Raw genomic sequence first — 27,535 nt, 5'->3', positions numbered from 1 at the left:
TCCTCCCTTCTCTCTTTCTACCACCCACCCCGCACGCTCCACTCCTCTGCCGCCCACCTCCTCACCGTCCCTCGGTCTCGCCTATCCCGCCGTCGACCCCCGGGTCACATCCTCCCGCGGTCCTGGAACGCCCTCCCTCCTCACCTCCGCCAAACTGATTCTCTTTCCCTCTTCAAAACCCTACTTAAAACTCACCTCCTCCAAGAGGCGTTCCCAGACTGAGCTCCCCTTCTCCCTCTACTCCCTCTGCCATCCCCCCTTTACCTCTCCGCAGCTAAACCCTCTTTTTCCCCTTTTCCCTCTGCTCCTCCACCTCTCCCTTCCCATCCCCACAGCACTGTACTCGTCCGCTCAACTGTATATATTTTCGTTACCCTATTTATTTTGTTAATGAATTGTACATTGCCTCGATTCTATTTAGTTGCCATTGTTTTTACGAGATGTTCTTCCCCTTGACTCTATTTATTGCCATTGTTCTTGTCTGTCCGTCTCCCCGGATTAGACCGTAAGCCCGTCAAACGGCAGGGACTGTCTCTATCTGTTGCCTACTTGTTCATCCCAAGCGCTTAGTACAGTGCTCTGCACATAGTAAGCGCTCAATAAATACTATTGAATGAATGAATGAATGAATGAATGAATGCTCTGCATGCAGTAAGCGATCGATAAATACCACTGACTGATCACCCACTGACCTGACAGACATATTGAAAGACTGAATCTCCTTATAATTATGGCATTTGTTAGGTGCTTACTATGTGTCAAGCCCTGCTCTAAGGTGCTGGGGTAGATGCAAGATATTCGTTCATTCAATCATATTTATTGAGCACTTACTTTGTGCAGAGTTCTGGACTACAATCAGGTGGCACACAGTCCCTGTCCCACATCGGGATCAAAGTTTAAGTAAGAGAGAAAACAGGCAATGAATTTCCATTTTACAGTTGAGAGAACAGAGGCACAGAGAAGTGAAATGACTTGCCCATGATTACACAGCAGGATGGTAGCAGAGCTGGGTTTAGAACCCAGATCATCTGTCTCCCAGTGTCATGCTCTTTCTGTGGGCAAGTCACTTCACTTCTCTGTGCCTCAGTTCCCTCATCTGTAAAAGGGGGATGAAGACTGTGAGCGTCACATGGGACAACCTCGTTCCCCTGTTTCTACCCCAGCACTTAGAACAGTGCTCTGCATGTTATAAGCACTTAACAAATAACATTATTATTAAGCCTCACTATTTCCCTTATAGTCTCCATTCCCCCATTTGTGGAATGGGAATAGGATCCCCATCCTTAAAACCTGATTCATTCACATGTTGGGTAGGAAGTACAGCTTGGGTGTTGATCCTAAGCAGGCAGAGACATGTTTCTCGGTATTGGGAATTCTACCCTGCCACCTTTTAATTTTCCATCCTCATTTACCAAGTGTCTAATTGAGTGCTAAGAACTATATTAAGCACTTAAGAGAGTGAAACAGAAACAAGACCCATAGTACTAGATGGCAAGCTCACTGTGAGCAGGGATCATGTGTACCAATTCTGGTGTTATTGTACCCTCCCAAACATTTAATACATGCTCTGCATAGAGTAAGCACTCACTCCTCATTCAATCAATCAGTCATATTTATTGAGAACTTATTGTGTGCAGAGCACTGTACTAAGCGCTTAGAAGAGTACCATATAACGGTTGGTAGAAATGTTCCCTATATCACTGATTGATTGACTGATGGCCTAAGCAGGTTTTTTTTAATGGTATTTGTTAAGCCCTTACTATGGGCCAGGTACTGTACTAAGCGATGGGTAGGTACAAACTAATGAAGTTGGACACAGACCTGTCCCATATAGGGCTCACAGTCTTAATCCTCATTTTACAGAGGAGGTAACTGAGGTCCAGAGAAGTTACGTGACTTCCCCAAGGTCATAAAGCAGATGAGTGGCGGAGTGGGGATTAGAATCCAGTTCCTGTCTCCTAGACCTTTTCTCTATCCAGTGGGTCATGGGTCATAGGGGAGGGCTACAAAAGTGAATCACCTTCTTGGTCCCAGTAGCCCAGTGGCCAAGTGAGATGCTGGGGGTCCAGACTGGATCAAAGACTCTGGTAATGATCCATCAGTCCTTACCTCAGCCTCCCCAGACACTGGAAAGACTGTTCCAGGAAGGGATACATTTTCCTATTGGGCATTTCCAAATTGAAAGAAGTCACTGAGATTATAATCGTGGCATGAATTGCTGTTGACTTCACTGGAGATCTCTATAAGTCGTTGGTGGCTTCTGTTAAGTCTGATTATCAAAACCTGGGTGGGGAGGAGGGAGAGAGAGAGAGGAGAAATTGAGAGCCCCATTATTCAATGGTAATTTTAATCATACTAGATATAGTAGCAGTAGAGATAGTAGCTGCAGTTTAATAGGAGGAGGAGGAGAAGGAAGAGTAATTGAACTGAAGCTTCCTTTCATCGTTGACCTTTTCCTGACCCAGTCACTACTCCTCCTCACCCTCATTGAAAACCAGCTTTCCCCACATGACACGGTCTCCTCTACTGCTCTCTCCAGAGGGGACCACATCTTCTCCCACTTCCTCAGACTCAGTGGGAAAGGAGGAGGTGTCGGCTTCCTTCTCATGCCCCAGTGCAGCTTTCACACAATATCTTCACCACCATCTTCTTTCCCTTCCTTCAGAGCCCATATCATCCACCTCTACCATTCCCTCTAGATTCTAGTAACAGTCATCTACCTCCACCCAGGTCCCACCTCCAACTTTTTTAACCATTCATTCATTCATTCATTCATTCAATCATATTTATTAAGAGTTTACTGCCTACAAGCAGAGCAGTGTACTAAGCACTTGGGAGAGTACAATATAACAATAAAGAGACACATTCCTACCTAGAATGAGCTCACAGTCTAGAGAGGTAAGCAGACATTAGTATAAGTAAAATACAGCTATGTGCACAAGTGCTGTGGGGCTGGGAGGGAGGTGAATAAAGGGAGCAAGTCAGAGAGATGCAGAAGGGAGTGGGAGAAGAGGAAAGGGTGTCTTAGACAGTGAAGCCCTCTTGCAGGAGATGGGCCTTCAATAAGGTTTTGAAGGGAGGGAGAATAATTTTTATCCATTTTGATCAATTTTAACCATTTCAATCCCCTTCTCACATTCCTTCTGCCTTTCTCCATCTCTACATTGACCCTTGGGGACTTCAAAATCCAAACGGATGTTCCTGACAGCAGACCCATTGCCCACTTTCTATTATTCCTCAACTCCACTGTTCTACTGCTCCACACCACCTCACCCACTCACCAACTCGCACACACGCTTGAACTCATCATCTCTAGTCACTGCACAATTTCTACCTTCACCAACTCTGACCACAACCTCCTCTCCACCTTCTTTCCCACACACCTCCTCCTCACAAATCTGTGCTGTTTCCCCCACCGAGACCTCTGATCTTTTGACCCCATCCAATTTTCTCAACTCATCATGCCCCATTTAGTCTCCATACACAAAATCCCTTCTTTTGATGGATAATAATAATAATAATGTTGGTATTTGTTAAGCGCTTACTATGTGCCGAGCACTGTTCTAAGTGCTGGGATAGACACAGGGGAATCAGATCGTCCCACGTGGGGCTCACAGTCTTAATCCCTATTTTACAGATGAGGTAACTGAGGCACCGAGAAGTGAAGTGACTTGCCCAAAGTCACACAGCTGACAAGTGGCCGAGCCGGGATTCGAACCCATGATGGCTGACTCCAAAGCCCGTGCTCTTTCCACTGAGCCACGCTAAATTGACACTCTCAACACCACCCTCTCTACTGAACTCAACTCACTCGCTCCCCTATCCCTTCACCGAACCCACAGCACTGGATCACCTCCATAGTCCACCTCCTTTGTTCTTGCGCATGAGTCACATAGCACGACTGGCAGAAATCTAAATGTCAGACCGACTTTGTCCACTTCAAGTTTATCTTTGTATGCTTTAACCCTAACTTCTCTTCTGCCCAGCAAAATTATTTCTCCATCCTTATTGACACCCATGCCCATTGTCCTCACCATTTGTTCCAGACAGTGAACTCCCTTGTCAGGCCCACAACCCTGCCTCCCCATCCCTTGCCTCTGATGATCTGACCACCTATTATTTTATTGAGAAGATTGACACTACCAGGCGTGATCTCCCTAAAATCTTTCCAGCCCCTCTCCAGTCTCTCCCACCTCCTGCACCTTCTTCAACTCTCCCCTCTTTCCCAGTAGTATCTCGAGAGGAGATCTCCTGCCTTCTCTCAAAATCCACCTCCTCTACCTATGCATCTGACCCCATCCCTTTGAATCTTGCTCCTTCCCTTCCCCCCCACAGCTGCCATCTGTTTGCTTTCCATTGGCTTATTCCCCACTGCTTCCAAACATGCCCGTGTCTCCACTATCCTAAAAAAATACCCTCCCTTGATCCCATGGCTCCCTCCAACTATCATCCCATCTCTCGTCTACTACTCTTCTCCAAACGTCTTGTGCTAGTTGCCTACACCTGCTGTTCCTTTCCTCCAATTCTCTCTTTGACTCCCTCCAGTTCTATCCTTGATCGCCCATCCCCTTCACTCCACAGAAACCTCCCTCTCAGAGATCACAAATGATCTCCTTCTTGCCAAATCCAATGGCCTATACTCCATCCTAATCCAACTTGACCTCTCAGATGCCTTCAACCCTATAGGCCACCCCCTTCTGGAAACATTATCCAACCTCGGCTTCACTGACTCTGTCTTCTCCTTGTCCTCCTCCTATCTTTCTGGCCATTCATTCTCAATCTGTTGCAGGCTCCTCTTCTATGTTCACAACATTGCTAAAATCCTCCCTTTCCTCTCCATCCAAACTGTAAAGATATTAATCCAATCACTTATCCTACCCTTCCTTCCTGACATTCCTGCCTCCTGTCTCTCCCAACTCCAATCTGTACTTCACTCTGCTGCTCAGATCATTTTTCTACAAATATCCTCAGGCCATGTTTCCCCACTCTTCAGGAAACTCCAGTGGTTGCCCATCTACCTCCTCATCAAACAGAAACTCTTCATCATTGGCTTTAAAACATTCGATCCCCTTTCCACCTACCTCACCTCGCTACTCTCCTACTACAACCTTGAACACCCACTTTGCTAACTTCTTACTGTACCTCAATCTCATCTATCTCACCACCGACCTCTCACCCACATCCCGCCTCTGGCCTGGAACTCCCTCCTCAAATCCGACAATTGCTCTCTCCCCTTCAAAGCATTATTGAAGCCACATCTCCTCCAAGAGGCCTTCCCTGACTAAGCCCTTCCTTCCTCTTCTCCCTCATCCTTCTGCATCACCCTGACCTGCTCCCTTAATTCATCTTCCCTCCCAGCTCCATGGTACTTATGCACATAACTGTAATTTATTTATTTATATTAATGTCTGTCTGCCCCTCTAAACTGTAAGCTCATTATGGGCAGGGAATGTGTGTGTTATATTGCTATATTGTACTCTCCAAAGTGCTTAGTACAATCCTCCGCACACAGTAAATCCTCCATAATAATAATAATAATAATAATGTTGGTATTTGTTAAGCGCTTACTATGTGCAGAGCACTGTTCTGAGCGCTGGGGTAAACACAGGGGAATCAGGTTGTCCCACGTGGGGCTCACAGTCTTAATCCCCATTTTACAGATGAGGGAACTGAGGCACAGAGAAGTGAAGTGACTTGCCCACAGTCACACAGCTGACAAGTGGCAGAGCTGGGATTCGAACTCATGAGCCCTGACTCCAAAGCCCGTGCTCTTTCCACTGCGCCACACTGCACTCAAAAAATATGATTGACTGTACCAAGTGCATGGGAAAGTACAGTAGAAGCAAAACACACATACCATGGCCAAAGGATCTTACTGTCTAATAGGGGAAAGTCCACTATAAACAGTGGAACCAGAATAAATATATTGAATGTTCAATCACATATAAATTCATAAAAGTGGAAAGCGTGAGAATAAATAGATGCAATAGGGAAATGAGGGCTGAAATGATTCAGGGTGCTGTTAATTGAGGAAGTTTGTGGACAGAGGTGGGATTTAGGTGGGATTTTCCCAGGAAATGTGTAGTGCTGAAGTCACTGGAGGAGACTCCCATATCCTCATCAGTTATTATGAGTTCTTTAAGGTTAATTTAAAAAGTCTTAATGTAGCAGTCTCTTGACATAATTTTCCCTCAGTTGGGATATTGTCATCCAACTCTTCATTGCCCAGAAACAGTGCAGTTTCTATGGGAGACAGGAGGTGGCTGTTCAACACTGACTCCAAAATCCTCTTGCTCAATCAGTCAATCAATGGAATTTATTGAGCACTTACTGGACCAACTCTTCTATACTATTATATTGTACTTTCCCAAGCACTTAGGGAATGTACCTGTTTATTGTTATATTGTACTCCCCCAAGCGCTTAGTATAGTGCTCTACACAAAGTAAGCACTCAATAAATACAACCAAATGAATGAATGCATTAGTACAGTGTTCTACACACAGTAAATGCTTAAAAAATGCAATTGATTGAGTGATAGAAGACTTAATCCCTGCCCTCAGGCTATACAGTGCAGTTAAACAAAGTGCTTTAAAAACAAACTGACATAGAACATCCACAGGATGAACTCCCTCCCCAAATGACAAGAATTTCAACATGACTGCCAAGATTGTCTGTTATTGTATTGTAGCAGTCACTGCACTAAGTGCTGGGGTGGATACAAGCAAATTGGGTCGGACACAGTCCCTGTCCCATGTGGGGCTCACAGTCTCAATCCCCATTTTACAGATGAGGGAAATGAGGCACAGAGAAGTAAAATGACTTGTCCACAGTCACACAGCAGACAAGCTGTGGAGCTGGGATTAGAACCCATGACCTTCTGAATCCCAGGGCCTTGCTCAATCCACTACACCATGCCGCTTCTCAAAAATGGCAACTGCATTGGCCAGGAATCAAATGTTGGCCTCCCGCATATCAAAAGAGAATTCTACCAGTGAACCGCCAATACCATTGTAGACTCCTAAATGCTTAGTATAGTGCTTTGCACCCAGTAAGAGCTCAATAAATGACTGAATGAATGAATGAGTGTCATCATACATACAGCAGGGAATGAGTTTATTGTTTTATTGTACTCTCCCAAGCGCCCTGCACGGAGTAAATGCTCAATAAATACAATTGAATGAATGAAGTAATACATACGTAAAGACCCCACCATGGTTATCCTGGAGACCCAACCCAGATCCAAAATCAGCACTGGGGCTATGGAAAGATCAAGCTTGTAGGACACAAACTTGCATTGCTTGTTAGGAGATAGTATCAGACCCTGGAAGAAATTGCACCTATCGCTGCTAACAATCTGTGGTGGTAGGATCTTCCGCAAGCCTCACATACTTTTAAGAGGGAAGCCCGCAGTGGAGTCAGGGGAATCTAAATGGCTCAGGAACTGATTTTTTTAATCCACTTCCCCATCCAAATTTGCCATTTTAGCAAACTTGGCTAGAGTGGAGAATGAGACTGTAAGCTCATGCCTTCCGATTCCACAGGATTTTAGTTTCCCAAGCACTTAATCCAGTGTTCTTCATACAGTAGGTGCTCAAATAATAATAATAATAATGGCATTTGTTAAGCACTTACTAAATGCCAAACACTGTTCTAAGCACTGGAGGGATACAAGGTAATCAGGTTGTCCCACATGGGGCTCATGGTCTTAGTCCCCATCTTCTAGATGAAGTAACTGAGGCACAGAAAAGTTAAGTGAATTACCCAAAGTCACACAGCTGACAAGTGGCGGAGGTAGGATTAGAACCCAGGACCTCTGACTCCCAAGCCCGTGCTCTTTCCACTGAGCCACGCTGCTTCTCACTTTCATAGAATCAATAAATCATTTGTATTTACTGAGCACTTACTGCACACAGAGCACTGCTCTAAACACTGGGGAGAGTACAATATAACAGATTTGGTAGACTGGTGTCCTGCCCAGAGTAAGTGCTCAATAGATACCACTGACTGATTGACTGATTGACTGATTGACTGATTGACTGAATTGGGCTGGGGAACTGCCCTGAGCAGAACGGGGAGGATTCTGAGTGTCATTACCGCTTGCTCCGCTTCACAAAATTCTCCACCACCAGTGGCCTTGTTGACCCAAAGGCAAATCGACCCTGCCACTTCTTCCAATGGATGCACAAATGCAGGTGGCCTTGGATCTCAGAGTTGAGCGAAAACAAAATTCACTCCAAGCCCCATAAGGAAATGTGGATTCCAGGGTGAGTCACTTGCGTGATTCAGCTATGCCTTAGCCTGAGTTCGCTCAGAGAAGAGAATTGGGTTTAGCAGCTATTCAGCGGGAAATCTGAACCCATTTGTGCCAAAGACTCAGTTCCTGGACCCCTTAACAGATGAAATAGTTTATTTATTTGGATCGGGGCACTGGTCATGCTGAGTAACCAAATCACTGAATCTCTGTTCCTGCCCCAAGGAGAATACTGTTTTCTTGAAATGTGAAGATATTAAAGGCCAAAAAGTCAGTTAGTCAGTCAATCATATTTACTAAGTGCTTACTTCAGGCAGAGCACTGAACTAACTGCTTAGGAGAGTACAAAATAACAATGCAACAGACACGTTCCCTGCCCACAGTGAGCTAACAGTCTAGAGTGGGAGATGGCCATTAATATAAATAAATAAAATTACAGATATGTACATGTGTTGTGTGGTTGGTAAATATTTTCATGTCTGTTTCATTTGTTAAAGGGTAAGTTCCTTGGGGGCAAGAATATGAGTCTTGCTTCTGTTGTGTAATTCTCTAAGCACCTAGTACAGAGCACTCAATAGGTACTCAGTACATACTATTGATTGATTGAGTAGCCTGGGGCCCATCATTCCTGTATTTCTCTCCTTTTGGTGTTTTTTTAATGGTATTTGTTAAACGCTTACTATGAGCCAGGCACTGTTCTAAGTGCCGGGGTAGACACAAGGTAACCCGCTTGGATACAGTCCCTGTCCCAAATGGGTCTCACAGTCTTCATCCCCATTTTACAGATGAGGGAACTGAGGCACAGAGAAGTGACTTGCCCAAGGTCACAAAGCAAACAAGTGGCAGAAGCAGGATTAGTTTCTCCCCTGAGAGACACTGGGCAAAATCTAATCAGCTCACCACAAGTGTTTTGCAAAGCTAATATGAAGTCACTTTTTCCATTGGAAAGGAAACTCCTCAGGGCTTGCCAGAGGACAGATCTGCATTCAAAATGGGGATTTAAATTGCAAGAGAGAAATCTGGCTCAGAGTCAGAGGCTTCCCCTGGAGAGACTCACAAGCCCCTATCTGACCGATCAGAGGGGAGGGGGTGTAAGAAATAGCATATGCAGGAAATGGAATTGTGGGGGTGGTTTGGTTAAGAAAAAAAATGGTGTGCTTTGAAAGGTCCAGCTTCTCTGGGTCTATGAAAAGTTCAAAGTTGTGCATTCTGTCCCTCCCTCTAGTGAGAAAAATCAATTAATTAGGAAGCAGCGTGGCCTAGTGGGAAGAGCATGGACATGAGAGTCTGAGGACCTGGCTTCTCTACCTAATAATAATAATAATAATGTTGGTATTTGCTAAGCGTTTACTATGTGTAGAGCACTGTTCTAAGCGCTGGGGTAGGTACAGGGTAATCAGATTGTCCCGCGTGAGGCTCACAGTCTTCATCCCCAATTTACAGATGAGGGAACTGAGGCACAGAGAAGTGAAGTGACTTGTCCACAGTCACGCAGCTGACAAGTGGCAGAGTCGGGATTCAAACCCCTGACTTCTGACTCCCAAGCCTGGGCTCTTTCCACTGTTGCCTGTTGAGTGACCTTGGGCGAGCCACTCAACTTTTCTGTAACTCAGCCTCCACATCTGTAAAATGGGGATTAATTCCTCCTCTCTCCTACTTAGACTGTGATCCCCATGTGGGACAGGGACTATGTCCAACCAACCTTACATACATCGCCTTATATCTACCCAACACTTAGTACAGTGCTTGGTACAAAGTGCTTTATAAGGATCTTTTAAAAAATCATAACTATTAAGCATCTACTAGTAGAATGAGAAGTGATGCATGCTTTTTTCTTAAAAGGAGTAAGATGCAAACTCTTCAAAAAATGGCATTACTGGCTGTAAAAGCCATAATACGAAACACATGGCTACTCAAGGTGTAGAAAGATTATGCTTCCTAGAAACCTAGTCTATGGAAACCTGAATAGGGAGAGAGGTTAGATCACACAAGGGCATGGAAACATCCTTGCAGATAGAACAATAATTGGAACTTTTTCGCCGTCTAGACTGTGAGCTGGTTATGGGCAGGGAATGTGTCTACCAACTCTGTTGTATTGTACTCTTCCAAGTGCTTAGTACAGTGATGTGCACACAGTTAGCATTCAATAAATACCACCAGTTGGTTGATAGATTGCTTTATCCTTGACATGATTGCTGTCAAGAAAAAAAGAGCAGTTAAAAGTCAACTTCTCAGTAGCAAGATTTCTTTTGGAGACATGTGGGATATGGTGAAGTCCCGCAGTGTTTCTGTCTAATCCTGTTCCAGGACCCGTGACTGGAGTGATGTGGGTGAGGCTCTAGGGGTTCTGAGGAGCTGAAAAATTAAAAAAACTTCCAACCCCTCTCTCCTCAAATGCTACAATTACTTTCCCCACCTTCAAAGCCTTATTGAAGGTACGTCTCCTCCAAGAGGCCTTCCCAGACTAAGCCCCACTTTTCCTCATCTCCCAAGCCCCACTGTGTCACCCTGTTTTGCTCCCTTTGGCTCTTCCCACTCTCCCAGCCCTACTGTACTCATGTATAGATCTATAAGTTTATCAATTTGTATTAATATGTCTGTCTCCTCCCCCTCTAGATTGTAAGCTCATCATGGGCAGGGAATATCATTGTTTATTGTTGTATTGTACTTTTCCAAGCACTTAGTACAGTGCTCTGCATACAGTAAGTGCTTAATAAATATGATTGAATGAATGAATAGGTACCTAAATTTAATATGCATACATCTACAAAATTAGGTCGCAAGATGTTTGTATAAGTGTATATCCAGCAGGCCTTAATTTTCAAAAATGTCGTTACTGAGAGATTGGATCCACTCATGACTGGAGTCAATGCATTAGTGTGGTAATCTGGGGTTGCTCTGGCTCTTCTGCTATCAGAGAGGGCTCCAGATTTGCTGGGAAGAAGGCACTCAGGACATCTGGAGGAATCCTCAGAAACCAGGAGCCCTCAGATTATCTTCCTTTCCAATATAGGGGCCACCTTTAGGAGTTTGTAACTTGTACCCCAAAACACCCACCCCCCAAATTTCACTGCCACCTCCACTTTGGCTTTCTGATTAAGTCCCCAAAAGGCAAGGACAACTTTTGTGCTTTCGCCTGCAAATCCCTACCTCTAAAGGGATGCTTGGCAAAATAATACCATAATAATTATGGTATTTGTTAAGTACTTAATATGTGCCAGGCACTGTACTAAGCACTGGGATGGATACAAGCACATTGGTTTGAACACAGTTCCTGTCCCATATGGCACTCACTGTCTCAAGCCCCATTTTACAGATGAGGTAACAGAAGCACAGAGAAGTGAAGTGACTTACCCAAGGTCACACAGCAGACAAGTAGCAGAGCCAGAAGTAGAACCCATGACCTCATATCTCCCAGGCCCGTGCTCTTTCCACTACACCATGCTAGTAAGCACATATACTATTACTACTATTACTAACAATAACTACAGGAGCTTCACCCATCCCACTATACCCATGTCTAAGTCCCAGGCATATTTCCCCTGGCCCACATCCTCCCACTGTCCTGGAATGCCCTCCCTCCGCCAAACTAACTCTCTTCCCCTCTTCAAAACCCTACTGAGAGCTCACCTCCTCCAAGAGGCCTTCCCAGACTGAGCTTCCCCCTTTCCCTCTGCTCTCTCTGCTCTCTACCCCCCTTCACCTCCCCTCAGCTAAGTCCCCTTTCTCCCCTTTCCCTCTGCTCCTTCCCCTCTCCCTTCCCCTCCCCTCAGCACTGTGCTCATTTGTATAGATTTTTATTACCCTATTATTTTGTTAATGAGGTGTACATCCCCTTGATTCTACTTATTGTGATTAAGTTGTCTTGTTTTTGTCCATCTGTCTCCCCTGATTAGACTGTAAGCCCGTCAGTGGGCAGATACTGTCTCTATCTGTTGCCAAATTGTACATTCCAAGCACTTAGTACAGTGCTCTGCACATAATAAGAGCTCAATAAATACTATTGAATGAATTTCCCACCTTTCCTCTTTCCCTAAGGAGGCTTGAGTCCTCCCCCGACACCTTCGTGGGGCTCACAGCTTAAGTAGGAGAAAGAAGGGCCATGGGAAAGTCCTTATCCCATTCAGAGCCATCCACCCAAAACTACCTGGAATGATATTTGATAGTAGAATGTGAGTCATTATAAGCTTGGTTTTACATATAATGTTTGCACCAAGTGATAAGGCATTTCTCAAACAAGTAACAATATATCATGGGTTCTAATCCCAGCTCTGCCACTTATCTGCTGTGTGACCTTGGACAAGTCACATCTCTTAACTGTGCCTAGTTACTTCATCTGTGAAATAGGGATTCAGACTGTGAGCCCTATGTGGGACAGGAACTGTGTCCAACCTGATTTGCTTATATCCACCCCAGTGTTTAGCACAGTGTCAGGAACACGGTAAGAGCTAAACAAATACCACAATTATTACTATAAAAATATATATACATTCCCCACCCCCCCACCCCCCGACCCTAAGTTCACTTTCAGTGTGGCCTAGTGGAAAGAACATGGGCCTGGGAGCCAGAGGTTCTAATCCCACCTCTGCCACTTGTCTGCTGTAACTTCACTTCTCTGTGCCTCAGTTCCCTCATCTGTAAAATGGGGATTCAATACCTGCTCTCCCTCCCACATAGACTGCGAGCCTCTTTTGGGACTTGATTATCTTGTACCTACCCTAGTGCTTACAACAGTGTTTGATATATCGTAAGCGCTTAGCAAATGTTATTATTATTATTACAGGCAATGTCTCTAGTCTGCCCCAGTGCCCTCTGGAAGTGAGAAGAAGCCAAGGGAGAAATGGAGAATTTCTGTCCTCAAAGAGCCAAAATGGGGCCTTCCCTGCTTCAGCTGCCAGCCCAGCCTCTGAGCTCTGGGGCTTGTTCAGGCATCTGCTCCTTTTACTGAAGTGATGGCAGCAGTGATGACATCCCACAATTCCTCTTGCCACTACCCCAATCTGGTGGCTGCCCATATTTCTAGATATCCAAATACATTTTAAAGACACGGCCAAATTGAACTCATTTTTATGATCTGTTTATGGATTGATGGACAGTTGGCAACCATATCAGGAAGCAAGAATGAAAACTCAAACTTTGTAACCTGTCTGTTGGTTCGAAACATTTTCTTCAAACAAGTCAAGTTTGCGGTTTCCCTCCAAACATAAGCAGCCAGTTGGAAACCCTCATCAGTCAGCCAAGCTCCTAATGAGCAGACAAGCCATCGAGTCATCCTGAACATAATATAAAAAAAATCAAGAAAGACTAGGCCAACTTTGGGCCAGGAGAGACAAGAACATTCTGTCTCAATCTCAGCTCCTCTGTGAAAATGCTTTGTGACTCACTCCTACTATCCTCAGTAGGGTGGTTTGTGAATGAATGAAATCAGCCATAATACTAGCCCAGGGCCTAAAATAAATCAAGCCAGGTGCAATGGAAATCAGGCAATGGACTAAAAGAAATTCAATACAGTAATCTCTTCCTCTTTTTTCTAGGTCATTTTAGCTGGCTTGCAGGGTTTCTAGGAGACCATGGTCTCTTTTTGGAAGGCAGATACCTCTTTTCTCTGAGCTGAGTAACAACAGCAACAGGAAAAATAGTTGAAGAAGCCTGGGGTGGGGAGGGAGGGGGGATTTGGGGGAAACAAGTCCATTAAGTCATTCCAAACATAGGCTGGGATTTCACTTCTGGCTTCGACTTTGAAGCAAAAGGCAGAGAGACATATGAGGGAAAGAAGGTCCATTTCCAGGATCCAGTTTTGGAGTCAGACTCCCATCTAGAGGTTCTTCTCCTTTCTGGTCCTGAAGGATTCCTGGCACAGTCTCAATTTGGGGCAGCCTGGCTTCACTGAGGCCTGGGCACAGGAGGCGGTGTGACCTAGTGGACAGAGCACAGGCCTGGGAGTGAGAGACCCAAGTTCTAATCCCAGCTCTGCTACTGTTCTGCTGTGACACCTTAGGCGTGTCACTTAATCATTGTGAGCCTCAGGTTCTTCATCTGTAAAATGGGGATAAGATACCATCTTTTGGTTTGGGACATTTTCTTAAAGTATGTAGAATTTGAGGGATTCCTCTGAATATAAGCAACAAAGTGATGACTCTCAGCAGAGAGCAGGGCTCCAGAAGAGCTCCTCAGTTTGTGAACATTGTGAATCTAGTGCAGGACAATTCTTATGTCTGTACTTATTAGGCTGAATTTATCCCACCACTTAGTAGCGTAGTTGTAGTTGTGGTAAAGAAGATATTTATTGAGCACCCACTGGGTGCAGTGCACTGGTCAAAGCACTGGGGAAAGTACAATAGAAGTATGAAATGTATTTCCTGCCCAGAGGAACTTAAACTCCAATGGGAGAGACAGACAAGAGGTAACAAATATATAGATAGTACAATCAAACTATATATAAATATAAATGTATTGAGGGAGAGTATAAAAGATAAGTATTTAAGGGCTAGAGGTCACTGAGGAGTTGCGGGGAAGCCTTATTGATAAGGGTAGGATTTTTGGAGGATTTTGAAGATGGGGAGAGCTGCGGTCTGTCACTTGGAATCTACAATGTGTTTAATAATAACAACAGTAATAGTAGTAATAGTAGTAGTAGCAGCAGTAATTGGATTTATTGAGTGCCTAGTAGTAGAAATATTATTAGTTGTAAAAGTAGTAATTCTAGAAGTAGCAATGGGATTTACTGAGTGCCTACTGAATGTAACAGTGTAGTCTGCCTTAATTTGAGACTGTGCTGGAAATCTTTCAGGACCGGAAAGGAGAAGAACTTCTCGATGGGCGACTGACTCCAAAACTGGCCCTTAGACACAGTCCTGTGTTAAGCTTTTGGGAAGTTTACGGTGCCTCTCAAGTCATATTCCCTGCCTACAGGATGCTAACACTTACACTCCAGTGGGGCACACAGAAGGATCCACAAGCAGGAAAATCAAGATAAAGTCGAATGTTCAATCAAATATATATATATATATACACACATAAACACTGCTATTGGGCATAAATGCATAAGTGAAAATGGTAGTTGAAGAGTTAAAGAGATTTGAGAAGATCCAGTATTAATGAACACCAGAATTACTGGGCTGAGGTAAATCCTTAAATCAGAGGATTGGCTCAAGGAGGAGCCCTCACCCTCCTTCTCCAAGCCTCTTTTGGTGCTGCTGGAAGAGCTAGATTTCTGGACTGGATGGACAGTTGATCTGACCTCATATGAAGTCACTTAGGTCAGTCAATCGTATTTATTGAGTGTTTACTGTGTCCAAAGCATTGCACTAAGCACTTGGGATTGTAATATTCCAATAAACAGGCACATCCTCTACCCACAGTGAACTGGTCTTATGTAGTGTGGCTCTAGACCATTACCCAGACTTGTGCTCAGGAGACCCCTGTTAGCTGTGACAGAACATTTTTATTCTTGAAGAAAATCGACTTCTAAATATGTTTTCAAATAAATCTGATCCTGAACATACAAGGTTGAAGTTAAAAGCCCCAGGCTGAGTTCACGGTGTTTTTAAGATTCAGCCAATAGTTGGCATTTAGTGAGTGCCCACTGAGCACAGGGTATTATTCATTCAATAGTATTTATTGAGCGCTTACTATGTGCAGAGCACTGTACTAAGCGCTTGGGATGAACAAGTCGGCAACAGATAGAGACAGTCCCTGCCGTTTGACGGGCTTACAGTCTAATCGGGGGAGACGGACAGACAAGAACAATGGCACTAAACAGCGTCAAGGGGAAGAACATCTTGTAAAAACAATGGCAACTAAATAGAATCAAGGCGATGTACAATTCATTAACAAAATAAATAGGGTAACGAAAATATATACAGTTGAGCGGACGGGTACAGTGCTGTGGGGATGGGAAGGGAGAGGTGGAGGAGCAGAGGGAAAAGGGGAAAATGAGGCTTTAGCTGCGGAGAGGTAAAGGGGGGATGGCAGAGGGAGTAGAGGGGGAAGAGGAGCTCAGTCTGGGAAGGCCTCTTGGAGGAGGTGATTTTTAAGTAAGGTTTTGAAGAGGGAAAGAGAATCAGTTTGGCGGAGGTGAGGAGGGAGGGCGTTCCAGGACCGCGGGAGGACGTGACCCAGGGGTCGACGGCGGGATAGGCGAGACCGAGGGACGGCGAGGAGGTGGGCGGCAGAGGAGCGGAGCGTGTGGGGTGGGCGGTAGAAAGAGAGAAGGGAGGAGAGGTAGGAAGGGGCAAGGTGATGGAGAGCCTTGAAGCCTAGAGTGAGGAGTTTTTGTTTGGAGCGGAGGTCGATAGGCAACCACTGGAGTTGTTTAAGAACTGTATTAATTACACTGAGGTCTTGAGAGAATACAGTAGTAGCAAGACATCCATTCCCTACTTCAAGGAGCTTATATTCAAATGGGGGAGACTGAAAAAATGTATTTGCCAGTAGTGAAAACCTGGGGAGAAAAGGATAAATCAGGAAGCGGTTTGAATACATCAGTTGAAACATACCCCTGTTCTCTGATGATGTTGTAGGAGTGTCTCTTTCTGTAAGGTGGCTACTATTTCTGGAAGCCAACATGAAAACTACTGCAGCTGCCTTTTTTTTAGCCATGGGCTTCCATCACGATCCATTTAACTTTGGTCATTCACTGGTCAGCTGATACCAAAGATATGCAAAAAGTTCCTTAGTGTTTGTGAGATGGATCAGAACAAATATTTCTCAAAACAGAATGACTTTGAACTTAAAAAAAAATTGTTTTGGTTTGAAAAGGGCAGATGGCTAGTTGGAAGAGGGACAGAGCAGTCACTTCAAAAGTAACAGTGAGCTAGATTCTTTCCCATTTTGAAGTTTTGGGGAGGAAGCAAATGCAATACTGAAGGGTTCCCTGAGGTAAAGATATTGAAAACAGAGAAATTGCCACTACCTTCTGGTTTCTGACCTCTTTGCCCTGCCCAATCCAATGTTGCTTGTATCCAACCCAAAGCTTAGTATGGTGTCTCGCACATAGTAAGCATTTAACCTATATCATAATTAAGTGCCGGAACAGATTCAAATTAATCAGGTTGAACATAGTCCCTGTCCCACATGGGGCTCGCTCTTAATCCCCATTTTACGGATGAGGAAACTGAGGCCCAGAGAAGTGAAGTGACTCGCCCAAGGTCACACAGCAGACTCGTGGCAAAGCCGGAGTTAGAATCCAGGTCTTTCTGGCTCCCAAGTCCGTGCTCTATCCACTAAGCCATGCTGCTTCGCAATCCATTGAGAACCCATTCCTTCCTTCCTGCTTAGAGTGCCAGTTCCCAGCTCCATTCCCAGCTGAGGGGATGGGGACAGGGACAGGCAGAGGGGCAGAATTCATTCACTGAATCATATTTATTCTCTGTGCCTCAGTTACCTCATCTGTAAAATGGGGATTAACTGTGAGCCTCATGTGGGACAACCTGATTACCCTGTATCTACCCCAGAGCTTAGAACAGTGCTCTGCACATAGTAAGCACTTAATAAATACCAACATTATTATTTATTGAGCGCTTCCTGGGTGCAGAGCACTGTACTGAGTGCTTGGGAAAGTACAATCCAGCAATAAAGAGAGAAAATACCTGTCCTCTAGAGCTCACTGTCTAGAGGATGACGGCCTACAGCTGTTGCTGTGTGCACAGCTGCCAGAGCTTCCCTCCCCAGCCTTACTGCCGACTGGGGTCAGGGAGGGGGATCAATTAATCAATTGGATTTGAGCACTTACTGTGTGCAGAGCACTGTACTAAATGCTTGGGAGAGTACGATATAATAGATCTGGTAGACATGTTCCCCGTCCACAGGGAGATTGCAGCCTAGAGGAGGAGGGGTCAATGGAGTTAACTGTGCCGAGAGCACCACCTGTTACCTCATCCGTAAAATAGGGGTAAGATACCTGCTCTTCCTCCCCTTTAGACTATGAGCCTCATGTAGGACAAGAGCTTTGTTCTGTTTATATTGAATCTATCCCATGCTTAGCACAGTGTTTCGCACATAGTAGTAACAATAGCAATGATAATTATGCTATTTTTTAAATGCTTATTACGTTCCAGGCACCGTACTAAACGCTGAATACTGGTGGGTCGGACACAGTCCTTGTCCCACATCGAGATCACAGTCCTAACAAATACCACAAATGCTTTTTTTAAAAAAAAATTATATATGTAAAATATATGTGGAAGTACAGGTGGGGGGTTGGGGAGAACCTACTGCAAAGGCAGGAGAGTCAAGAGAGCCCCTAAGGAGAGGGAGTGAGGGACGAGGGGAGGAAAAGAGGAAGGAAGCTTTTTCGTCTTTGGCCCAGAGGGGGAGGTAGAGCTCCAGGGCTGGGGTTGAGACTACTCCCCGCCTGCTCTGGAAAATTCATTTATTCCTCAGCTTGGCTAAGCAGCATGGTCTAGTAGGAAAAGCACAGGCCTGAGAGTCAGACAACCTGGGTTCTAATACCTGCTCTGCGAATCCCAGCTCTGCCACTTGTCGGCTGGGTGACTGTGGGCAAGTCACTTAACTTCTCTGTGCCTCAGTTCCCTCATCTGTAAAATGGGGATTAAGACTGTGAGCCCCACGTGGGACAACCTGATTCCCCTATGTCTACCCCAGCGCTTAGAACAGTGCTCGGCACATAGTAAGCGCTTAACAAATACCAACGTTATTATTATTATTATTATTTGTCTGCTCTGTGACCTTGGGCAAATCACTTAACTTCTCTGGGCCTCAGTTTCCCCATCTGTAAAATGGGGATTAAACCCTATCCCCTCCTACCTAGACTGTGAGACCCATGCAGGACAAAGAATGTGTCCAACCTGATAACCTTGTATCTGCTCTAGTGTTTAGAACAGTGCTTGGTACATAGTAAGTGTGCAATACGATTTTTTTTTAAAGCTCAGAACGCAGAAGCACCTGCTTATTGGGTATGGAAAAAATGTTGGGCTCCCGGCTCCACCACTTATCTGTTGTGTGATCTTGGGGAAGTCACTTCACTGTGCCTCATTTACCTCATCTATAAAATGGGGATTGAGTCTGTGAGCCCAGTTGGGACAGGGGACTGTCCAACCCGATTTGCTTATATTCACCCCAGAGCTTAGTACAGTGCCTGGCACTTAAGTACTTAACAAATACTGTTATTATTATCAATATTATTATAGGAGGATGGTGGGGAAGATTGGTAATGTAATTTTAACTTACCTGCAGGGCTCAGTCATCACATTAGGCTGGTGCTGGAACAGAATCTAACCAATTGCACATAAGTCTCTGGGAAAACATATCCTTGATATGGATGAACATTTGAGAAACATAACCTGACTGTATCGTGGGGTAAATCTGTAGTAGTCGAGGCATATCTGGGCATGACACATGGTACTAAGGTAGAGGTGAACTTTGGCTCGAAGATGATGTGTGAAACTGCATCTGTGAACGTCAGGAATGGAGAGAATCTCTGGCACACTCGGTCCCTGAAAATAGTTGGCTACCTTTTCAGGGACCTTGCCCTTAGAATTGCTCAGACACCAACGGTTAATAGTGAAAAGGATGTCCTAACACCAGGAGGAAACACACTAGAGTTGTTCTGCTGTAGAGATGATGGACCATACTATTTGGGAATGTTCAACAGGTATTAAGAGACTCATGCCCTGCACACAAGGCATTTGCAATCTAACAGAAACATTCATAATTTCAATGCAACTTGATCCTGTGACCCTTCTTGGATGAGAATTTAGCACCTACTATTTGTTCTTTTGGGGGTTGGGGGTGATATTAAAGAACCAACTTTTCTCCCTTTAATATTGACAGGAGGGAGAGGAGGAGTGGGGGAAGAATGGGAGGAAGGGGAGGGAAAGAAGGTGGGGAGGTCAGGTAGGAATTAGCTGATTCAAAATCACGATGAGCAAGAACTTACTTCTCATTTTGCGGGATGCCTTTTTTATGCTTTAGGAACCTGCCTGCAGTAAACAATGAATAAATTCTAGCTTCTCCGCTTGGAACAATGGATGGATTTGGGCTTTAATTAGTTACTTATGATCTGTATTAAATGGTGACTAAGTGTCCAGCACTGAACCATTTATTTTTGGTGAAACAAACACTTTGGGAGCACAATTTGCAAAGAAAATTCGTGGTTTCAAATGGCATCTTTGGTAACTAATAACGAATTTCTGAGCAATGGTGGTTACTCTCGGCTACTGTAGAGGTATATAACCTGCGGTTATAATATTATACACGTTTCTCTACAAGAAGATATGAGATCTGAGAATGTGAATTAGAGAAATGTCTCCATTGTAAATTGTTCAGACATTCAGACCTTCAAAGGCTCCATCCTCCTGTGAAGACTAAACTAGACACAAACAAACAAACAAACAAAAATGACTTGGAAATGAGGATTTGAGAGAGTCTCAGAAATTGCTATTTCCACGCTGGCCAGAAGAGGGAAAACACAGATGGGTAATGTCCCTCGATTTGGAAAATCCCAGAAAGCAGAAATGTGGACACAGAAGATCGGAGGCCTTAAGAGGGTTATCAGAAAAGAGCTGCAGATATAAACCTCACATTTATCACAAACTAAAAAAGTTAAAGTTAACCTAAATGCAAACTTCCCTCCCTCTGATTCTTTTCTTTTTAGGATGAAAGACCTGGAGTTTTTGAAACTTTTCATATGACAAAGGTTGAGAAGGCAGCTGAGACTTCCAGAGCTGCCCACTGTATTGGGGGAAAAAAAATCTATTCAAATGGGATTGTTAGGTACCTAGAACCGAGAACTGGGTCTTCCTTCAGCCCAAAAGTGGGTTAATTCCAAATTGGAACAAGAAGTCTAAAGATGAAATGAAAACATCATCCCTTCGATAAAGATCCATAGGCAACAAACACCCTGAACGGCCAAACGCTATCTAGTAACCTGCTACCCATCAATCTAAAAACCATTTGCCAATGCATCCGTATCTTTTTTGTAGGACCATTTAATTTTTGTTAAAACCCACAATCCATAGAAATGCAATAAAATTAAACATACAAATAACCTTCAAAATTTTTTTGGTTTGATGAAATATTTAACATCCATAGCATCTGAGGTACAAAGGCACGACACCAGGCACTCGATATAGTGAACTTTCATTGTTGGAGGAGACTGAAATAGACCACGGGACAGAGAGGAGGCGATGGTCATCGAACAGGCAATGATAAACACCAATAGTTCCCAAACCAGGTCTGTCTTCCCTAGTCAGAATCCACTCGGCTGTGTTACAAAAATTCGATCCCACTGATTGGCCGGTTCTCTTTAGAAACAGATGGGTCCCTTTGGAGGAGTGAACTGGAAGACGGGCAGAAGACGTACAGGGGGTGAGGGTATGGCTGGGGCAGGAAGTGACATTCAATCAACTTCTGTGGATCCGCAAGGCCGCAAGAATTCCTGTCCTCGTTCATGGAACCATTTATTTGAAACTGTGAACGGATTAAATATCCCAAATTAAATCACACACTAAAACGAGAGAATCACCAAAGCTACGCACGCTCCTGAGAAATTATGTTCTACTACATATAGCTTATCTCTTCTTTTCTTTATTGGTTTTGGACATCTATGGGCATTTCTGACTTTGTTTCAGGTATTTGCCCCCTGGCTAACTTTGAAGAACAGTGGGTGCCCAGCAAAATTTCACCCCTCCAGTTCATCTATAGGAAATGCAGTGTTGTAAGCTCCTCTCTGGTCTTGTGGGCAGGGAATGTGTCCATCAATTCTATTGTACTGTACTCTCCCAAGTGCTTAGTACAGTACTCTGCACACAGTAAGCACTCAATAAATACCACTGATGGATTGATTCCTAGGCATCCAGAGTAAAAAACCTGCCGGCCCTGCTCTTCAGGCCTCTGAAGGTCCCTTTTCCAGGCGTATTAATTCTGTCTGTGACCTTAGCTTATGCTGCATCTACTCAGGACTGGCTGCAGATGGTAAACAAGATAAGCACCTGCTGATGGGGGTGGCTGAGTGATCCCCCAAGATGGAGGCCAGATGGCCCCTCAAAAAGATAGCAGAGGCTAGGACTAGGTGTCCTTCTGCCCCTCGTGAAGATGATGACAGCAGGGTTGTATATTTTGCAGGAAGGAAATGATCCACAGCAGGGTGGGCGTTGAGGTCATGCAGTTAGGCCACTCAGGGCCTTTGGTTAACAGGCAATGCTGCTGTGGGTCACTTTTGCGATGCTCTGCATATGTCATTGCCTTCTGCTACCTGCATACTCAGCTTGAGGTAATGAGGCCATATGGAATGGGGGAGGGGAGGCCGCTTTTTCTCCACCTCAAGGCGGCCAACTGTTTGAATCTCACCCTATGTGGGCATTTTAATCACACTGCAGTTTCATCTCTAACTGCGTTTGTTTCTGTGCAGCTCAAATGAAACCAAAAATAAACACTTATCCTGGGTATGCTGGGCACTTGGATGAACAGAATAAACCTCTGCTCCTTCTCCCAGGGTGTGTGGAAATGGGATAGGATAGGATAGAAAGCAGGGGACCCCAATGCCCTGTTATTACTGTTATCATAATTATATGTGTTAAGTAATAATACTAATAATAATGCTGGTATTTGTTAAGTGCTTACTATGTGCCAAGTACTGTCCTAAGCGCTGGGGTAGATACAAGGTTATCAGATTGTCCCATTTGGGGCTCAGAGTCTTAATCCTCATTTTACAGATGAGGTAACTGAGGCACGGAGAAGTGACTTGCCCAAAGGCACACAGCTGACAAGTGGCGGAGCTGGGATTAGAACCCGTGACCTCTGACTCCCACACTTGTGCTTTTTCCATTAATCCATGCTGCTTCTCTTCTATATGTCAAGCACTGTACTAAGCACTGGGATAGATACAGGTTGGTGAGTTGGACCGATCCCTGTCCCACATGGGAGTGAGAACAGGTTTTGAAACTTCATTTTACAGTTGAGGAAACTGAGGCACTGAGAAGTGAAGTGACTTGCCTAAGGTCACATAACAGTCAGGTGAGAGAACCAAGAGTAGTACCCAGATCCTTCTGACTCCCAGGCCCAGGCTCTTTCCACTAGGCAATGCCACTGCTTCTCTCTTTTTTATGGTATTTGTTAAATGCTTACTATGTAATAATAATGTTGGTATTTGTTAAGCGCTTACTATGTGCCGAGCACTGTTCTAAGCGCTGGGGTAGACATAGGGGAATCAGGTTGTCCCACGTGGGGCTCACAGTCTTAATCCCCATTTTACAGATGAGGGAACTGAGGCACAGAGAAGTTAAGTGACTTCCCCACAGTCACACAGCTGACAAGTGGCAGAGCTGGGATTCGAACTCATGAACCCTGACTCCAAAGCCCGCGCTCTTTCCACTGAGCCACGCTGCTTCTCCGTGCCAGGCACTGTTGTAAGAGCTGGGGTAGATACACAGTAATCAGGTTGGACTCAGTCTATATCCCACATGGGGCTCACAGTTGTAATCCCCATTTTATAGATGAGGTAACTGAGGTACAGAGAAATGTAGTGACTTGTACAGGGTCACACGGCAGACACGAGGCAGAGCCGGACTAGAACCTAGGTCTTTTTAACTCCCAGGCCCATGCTCTATCTATTAGGCCATGCTGCTTCTTGTTGAGGTCATGCTCTCTGGTTGAGGAAACACCTAAAGTCTATGTTTATTAGTTCCTGCCTCCTGGTTAGAGCTTGCTGATTGTTTCTAAGTCCAACCAAGCTAACTTTCATAAATCTCTTTCAAATACAGAAATCAGAGGCCTGGGCCCCAATGGCCTTTAGTCAAGCAGGACCACAGGCATGAGCATCGTGGGAATTGGCCAATCATCAGGCTTCGGCCCTGGCCTGCAGACCCGGGGCCGGAGGTGACCTTCACTTACCCCACTTGCACCCTACTAGTACCGGACAAGCCGCATGTCGTGTCCTGTAATCTCCCTCTCCGCTTCTGAACAGATTATACCAAAACACCGCTGTCCCCTGGAAAGAAAAGGGCACACTATAATTTGTTGGTGAAGCAGTGTTCACCCTCACAGCCCCCTCATCCCCACCCAACCTCAACCCAAAGCCGGTGTGCTGGTGGGGTTTGGAAATGAGTGCAAAGTTCAGTCGCTGACCACTCCCCACACCCAATATGGGAGAGCTGGCAAGCACAGAGGGTCCCTGGGGTTTGAACGGAAAACACGAGGCTAAATTAATCCAGGGACAAAGCTGTTAGGAAGAGATCCATTCTACCCACCGCGCAGCCCCAGGGACCCAGAAGCAGAGCAGAGACATAAAGGTGATAGGGGGCATAGAGAGCGTGACTAACTCAGTGATTTGTTCGTTCCCAGCCGATTCCACAGTTGCATCATTCTTCCACTTTCTGATGGTGGTTTACACATAATTAGCATCAGACATTGTGGTTTTTATTCCACCCAGGCACACCCGACACTGTTCGTGGAGCCAAAGTGTTTTAAAAAGCTCCAGATTCTCCTCCTCAACCAAGACCGGGGAACACTGTTGAGTGTAATCAGGTCCATGAAGACAAAAGATCAGAGCTTTGGGGTTTGATTCATGAAACGCGAACCTTCAGGGCAGAGCCGTGCCTAGGCCTTGGAGGACCTCACCCTTCCAGCCACCCCAGAGACACTTCAACAGACCCATCGAACATTTAGACTGTGAGCCCGTTATTGGGCAGGGATTGTTGCTATCTGTTGCCGAATTGTACATTCCAAGTGCTTAGTACAGTGTTCTTCAAATAGTAAGTGCTCAGTAAATACTATTGAATGAATGGATGAACTGGCTCTCACTGTGGGCAGGGAAAGGGTCTGTCAATTTTGTTGCATTTGTTGCACTCAACAAATACCATTGATTGACTAATTGACCCAGGGGATGGCAGCCAGGGCAATTGTATTCCGATCCACTATGCACCCACCCACTCATGTGAGAGCTCCGGTTGCCCCAAGCCAGACTGGGGTAATCCCAGATACTGCCCTGCTGAGCAGGGATTGGTATGCTCCTCAACGAGGGGGGCAAAGGATTCGGGGGTTGGTATTTGGGCAGGAGATGGGAGTGGGGAGGTTGAGGAGTCTCTCCCGTTGGCAGGGAATCACTCTGCTCTTACAGCTGGCTCCTCTCAGTTGCTCTAGGAAGCCATCGTTGACAAGGCCAAGCCCGGTATTCGAAGGGAACGGGACAAAAAATGGCATCAAGTACCATAGCATTCTCCCAACTCAACCCTTGGGCTGAGCAGGGATGGAGCAGACCACTTACCTTCTTGGGCCAGATTGCAGCCCCAAAATCCGGGAACACTGTGGCACCACCGGCTTCGACGTCACTCATCTACAAAGACAAGACCTCAGTAACAGACCTGGGTGTAGGGCTCAGGGCAAACCATGCTGTTTACTGATTATTATATCTACCCCAGCACTCAGTACGGTGCTTGGCACATAGTAAGCACTAAACAAATCTCATTATCATCATCGTCGTTCCTCTAATCAATTCTTTCACACAGGTGGGACCCAGGCTTGCCATCATTATGGATGAGAGACTCCTTCACTCTGCGGGATTTGGATGTGACTATTTTTTGGAATGGATTCCATCCACCAGTGCCTCTGCAGGCTGCCCATAGGCTTGGTGCCAGAGTGCAACCAGTCCAGAAGAAAAGCTGTCCCAGGGTTCAACCTGCACGCGTAGTGACAATTCACTATTTACTTGTTTTCTTTAAAAAAGTAAGTATCTTTACTTATTGGAGACCCTGATTCTCTACTGATACATTTCCTGTTACTGTTTCTAATTCCCCCATTCACCGCAAATGGGGGCCACAGATGCCCATTCTGGAGATCCATCCAAATGGCTATCGTGCTGGTACAAGCTGTCATAATAACCCGGTTGGATTATTGTGTCAGCCTACTCTCTGATCTCCCTTCCTCCTGTCTCTCCCCACTCCAGTCTATTCTTCATTCTGCTGCTTGGATCATCTTCCTGCAGAAATGCTCTGGGCATGTCACTCCCCTCCTTAAAATCCTCCAGTGGTTGCCTATCAACCTCCGCACGAAACAAAAACTTCTCACTCTAGGCTTCAAGGCTCTCCATCACCGTGCCCCCTCCTACCTCTCCTCCCTTCTCTCTTTCTACTGCCCACCCCGCATGCTCCGCTCCTCTGCCACTCACCTCCTCACTGTCCCCATTCACGCCTATTCTGCCATCGACCTCTGGCCCACGTCCTACCGCTGTCCTGGAATGCCCTCCCTCTTCATCTCTGCCAAACTCTCTTCCCCTCTTCAAAGCCCTACTGAGAGCTCACCTCTTCCAAGAGGCCTTCCCACACTGAGCTTCCCCTTTTCCCTCTGCTCCCTCTACTCCCTCTCTGCTTCCCCTCTGCCCTCTGCTCCCTTCCCCTTCCCCCCCTTCACCTCCCCTCAGTTAAGCCCCCTTTCCCTCTGCTCCTCCCCCCTCCCTTCCCCTCCTCTCAGCACTGGGATCATTTGTATATATTTTTATTCCCCTATTTATTTTGTTAATGAGGTGTACATCCCCTTGATTCTATTTATCATGATGTTGTCTTGTTTTTGTCTGTCTCCCCCAATTAGACTGTGAGCCCGTCATTGGGCAGGGATTGTCTCTATCTGTTGCCGAATTGTACATTCCAAGCACTTACGATAGTGCTCTGCACATAGTAAGCGCTCAATCAATACTATTGAATAAATGAATGGATAACCTGCCAGGGTTAATAATTAATAATAATAATACTTATGGTGTTTGTTAAGCACTTACTATGTGCCAAGCACTGTTCTAAGCACTGGGGTAGATACAAGGTAATCAGGTTGTCCCAAGTGGGGCTCACAGTCTCAATCCCCATTTCACAGATGAGGTAACTGAGGCCGAGAGAAGTGAAGTGGCCTGCCCAAGGTCACCTAGCAGACATGTGGCAGAGTCGGGATTAGAACCCATGACCTTCTGACTCCCAGGACAGTGCTCTATCCCCTATACCATGCTGCTCCTCTACAGGACTGTAGACTCCAGAGGAACTGTAACTCGCTTAACCCTGAGAAGCAGCGTGGCTTAGTGGAAAGAACACAGGCTTGGGAGTCAGAGGACGTGGGTTCTAATCCCGACTCCGCCACTTATCTGATGTGTGACTTTGGGCAAGCCATTTAACTTCTCTGTGCCTCAGTTACCTCATCTGTAAAATGAGGATTGAGACTGTGAGTCCTATATGGTATAGGGACTATGTCTAACATGATTAAATTGTGTCCACCCCAGCACTTAGTACAGTGCCTCATACATAGTAAGCAATTAACAAATAGCACAATTATTATTATTATTATTA

The 27,535-nt window shown here is 45.3% G+C and overlaps 1 protein-coding gene across 6 annotated transcripts in view; it reads right to left on the bottom strand.

Annotated features, from left to right (window-relative positions):
* Positions 1-21,184: 21,184 nt before the first annotated feature.
* The window catches only part of P4HA2 (prolyl 4-hydroxylase subunit alpha 2), a 63,168-nt gene continuing 56,817 nt past the window's right edge, over positions 21,185-27,535 (bottom strand). For all 6 annotated transcript variants that reach the window (XM_039910229.1, XM_029051005.2, XM_029051006.2 and 3 more), the window contains 3 exons: positions 25,477-25,545; positions 24,105-24,201; positions 21,185-21,683 (listed from right to left, as the gene is read on the bottom strand). In XM_039910229.1, coding sequence (XP_039766163.1) covers positions 21,613-21,683; positions 24,105-24,201; positions 25,477-25,545 — 237 coding nt within the window. In that variant the 3' untranslated portion in view covers positions 21,185-21,612. The remainder of the gene's footprint in view (positions 21,684-24,104; positions 24,202-25,476; positions 25,546-27,535) is intronic.

Source organism: Ornithorhynchus anatinus, chromosome X1, assembly GCF_004115215.2.
Source record: "Ornithorhynchus anatinus isolate Pmale09 chromosome X1, mOrnAna1.pri.v4, whole genome shotgun sequence".
In the NCBI taxonomy this organism is placed as follows: Eukaryota; Metazoa; Chordata; class Mammalia; order Monotremata; family Ornithorhynchidae; genus Ornithorhynchus; species Ornithorhynchus anatinus.
Note: the sequence above shows the minus strand (reverse complement) of the source record. Positions and strands in the feature narration are given on the sequence as shown.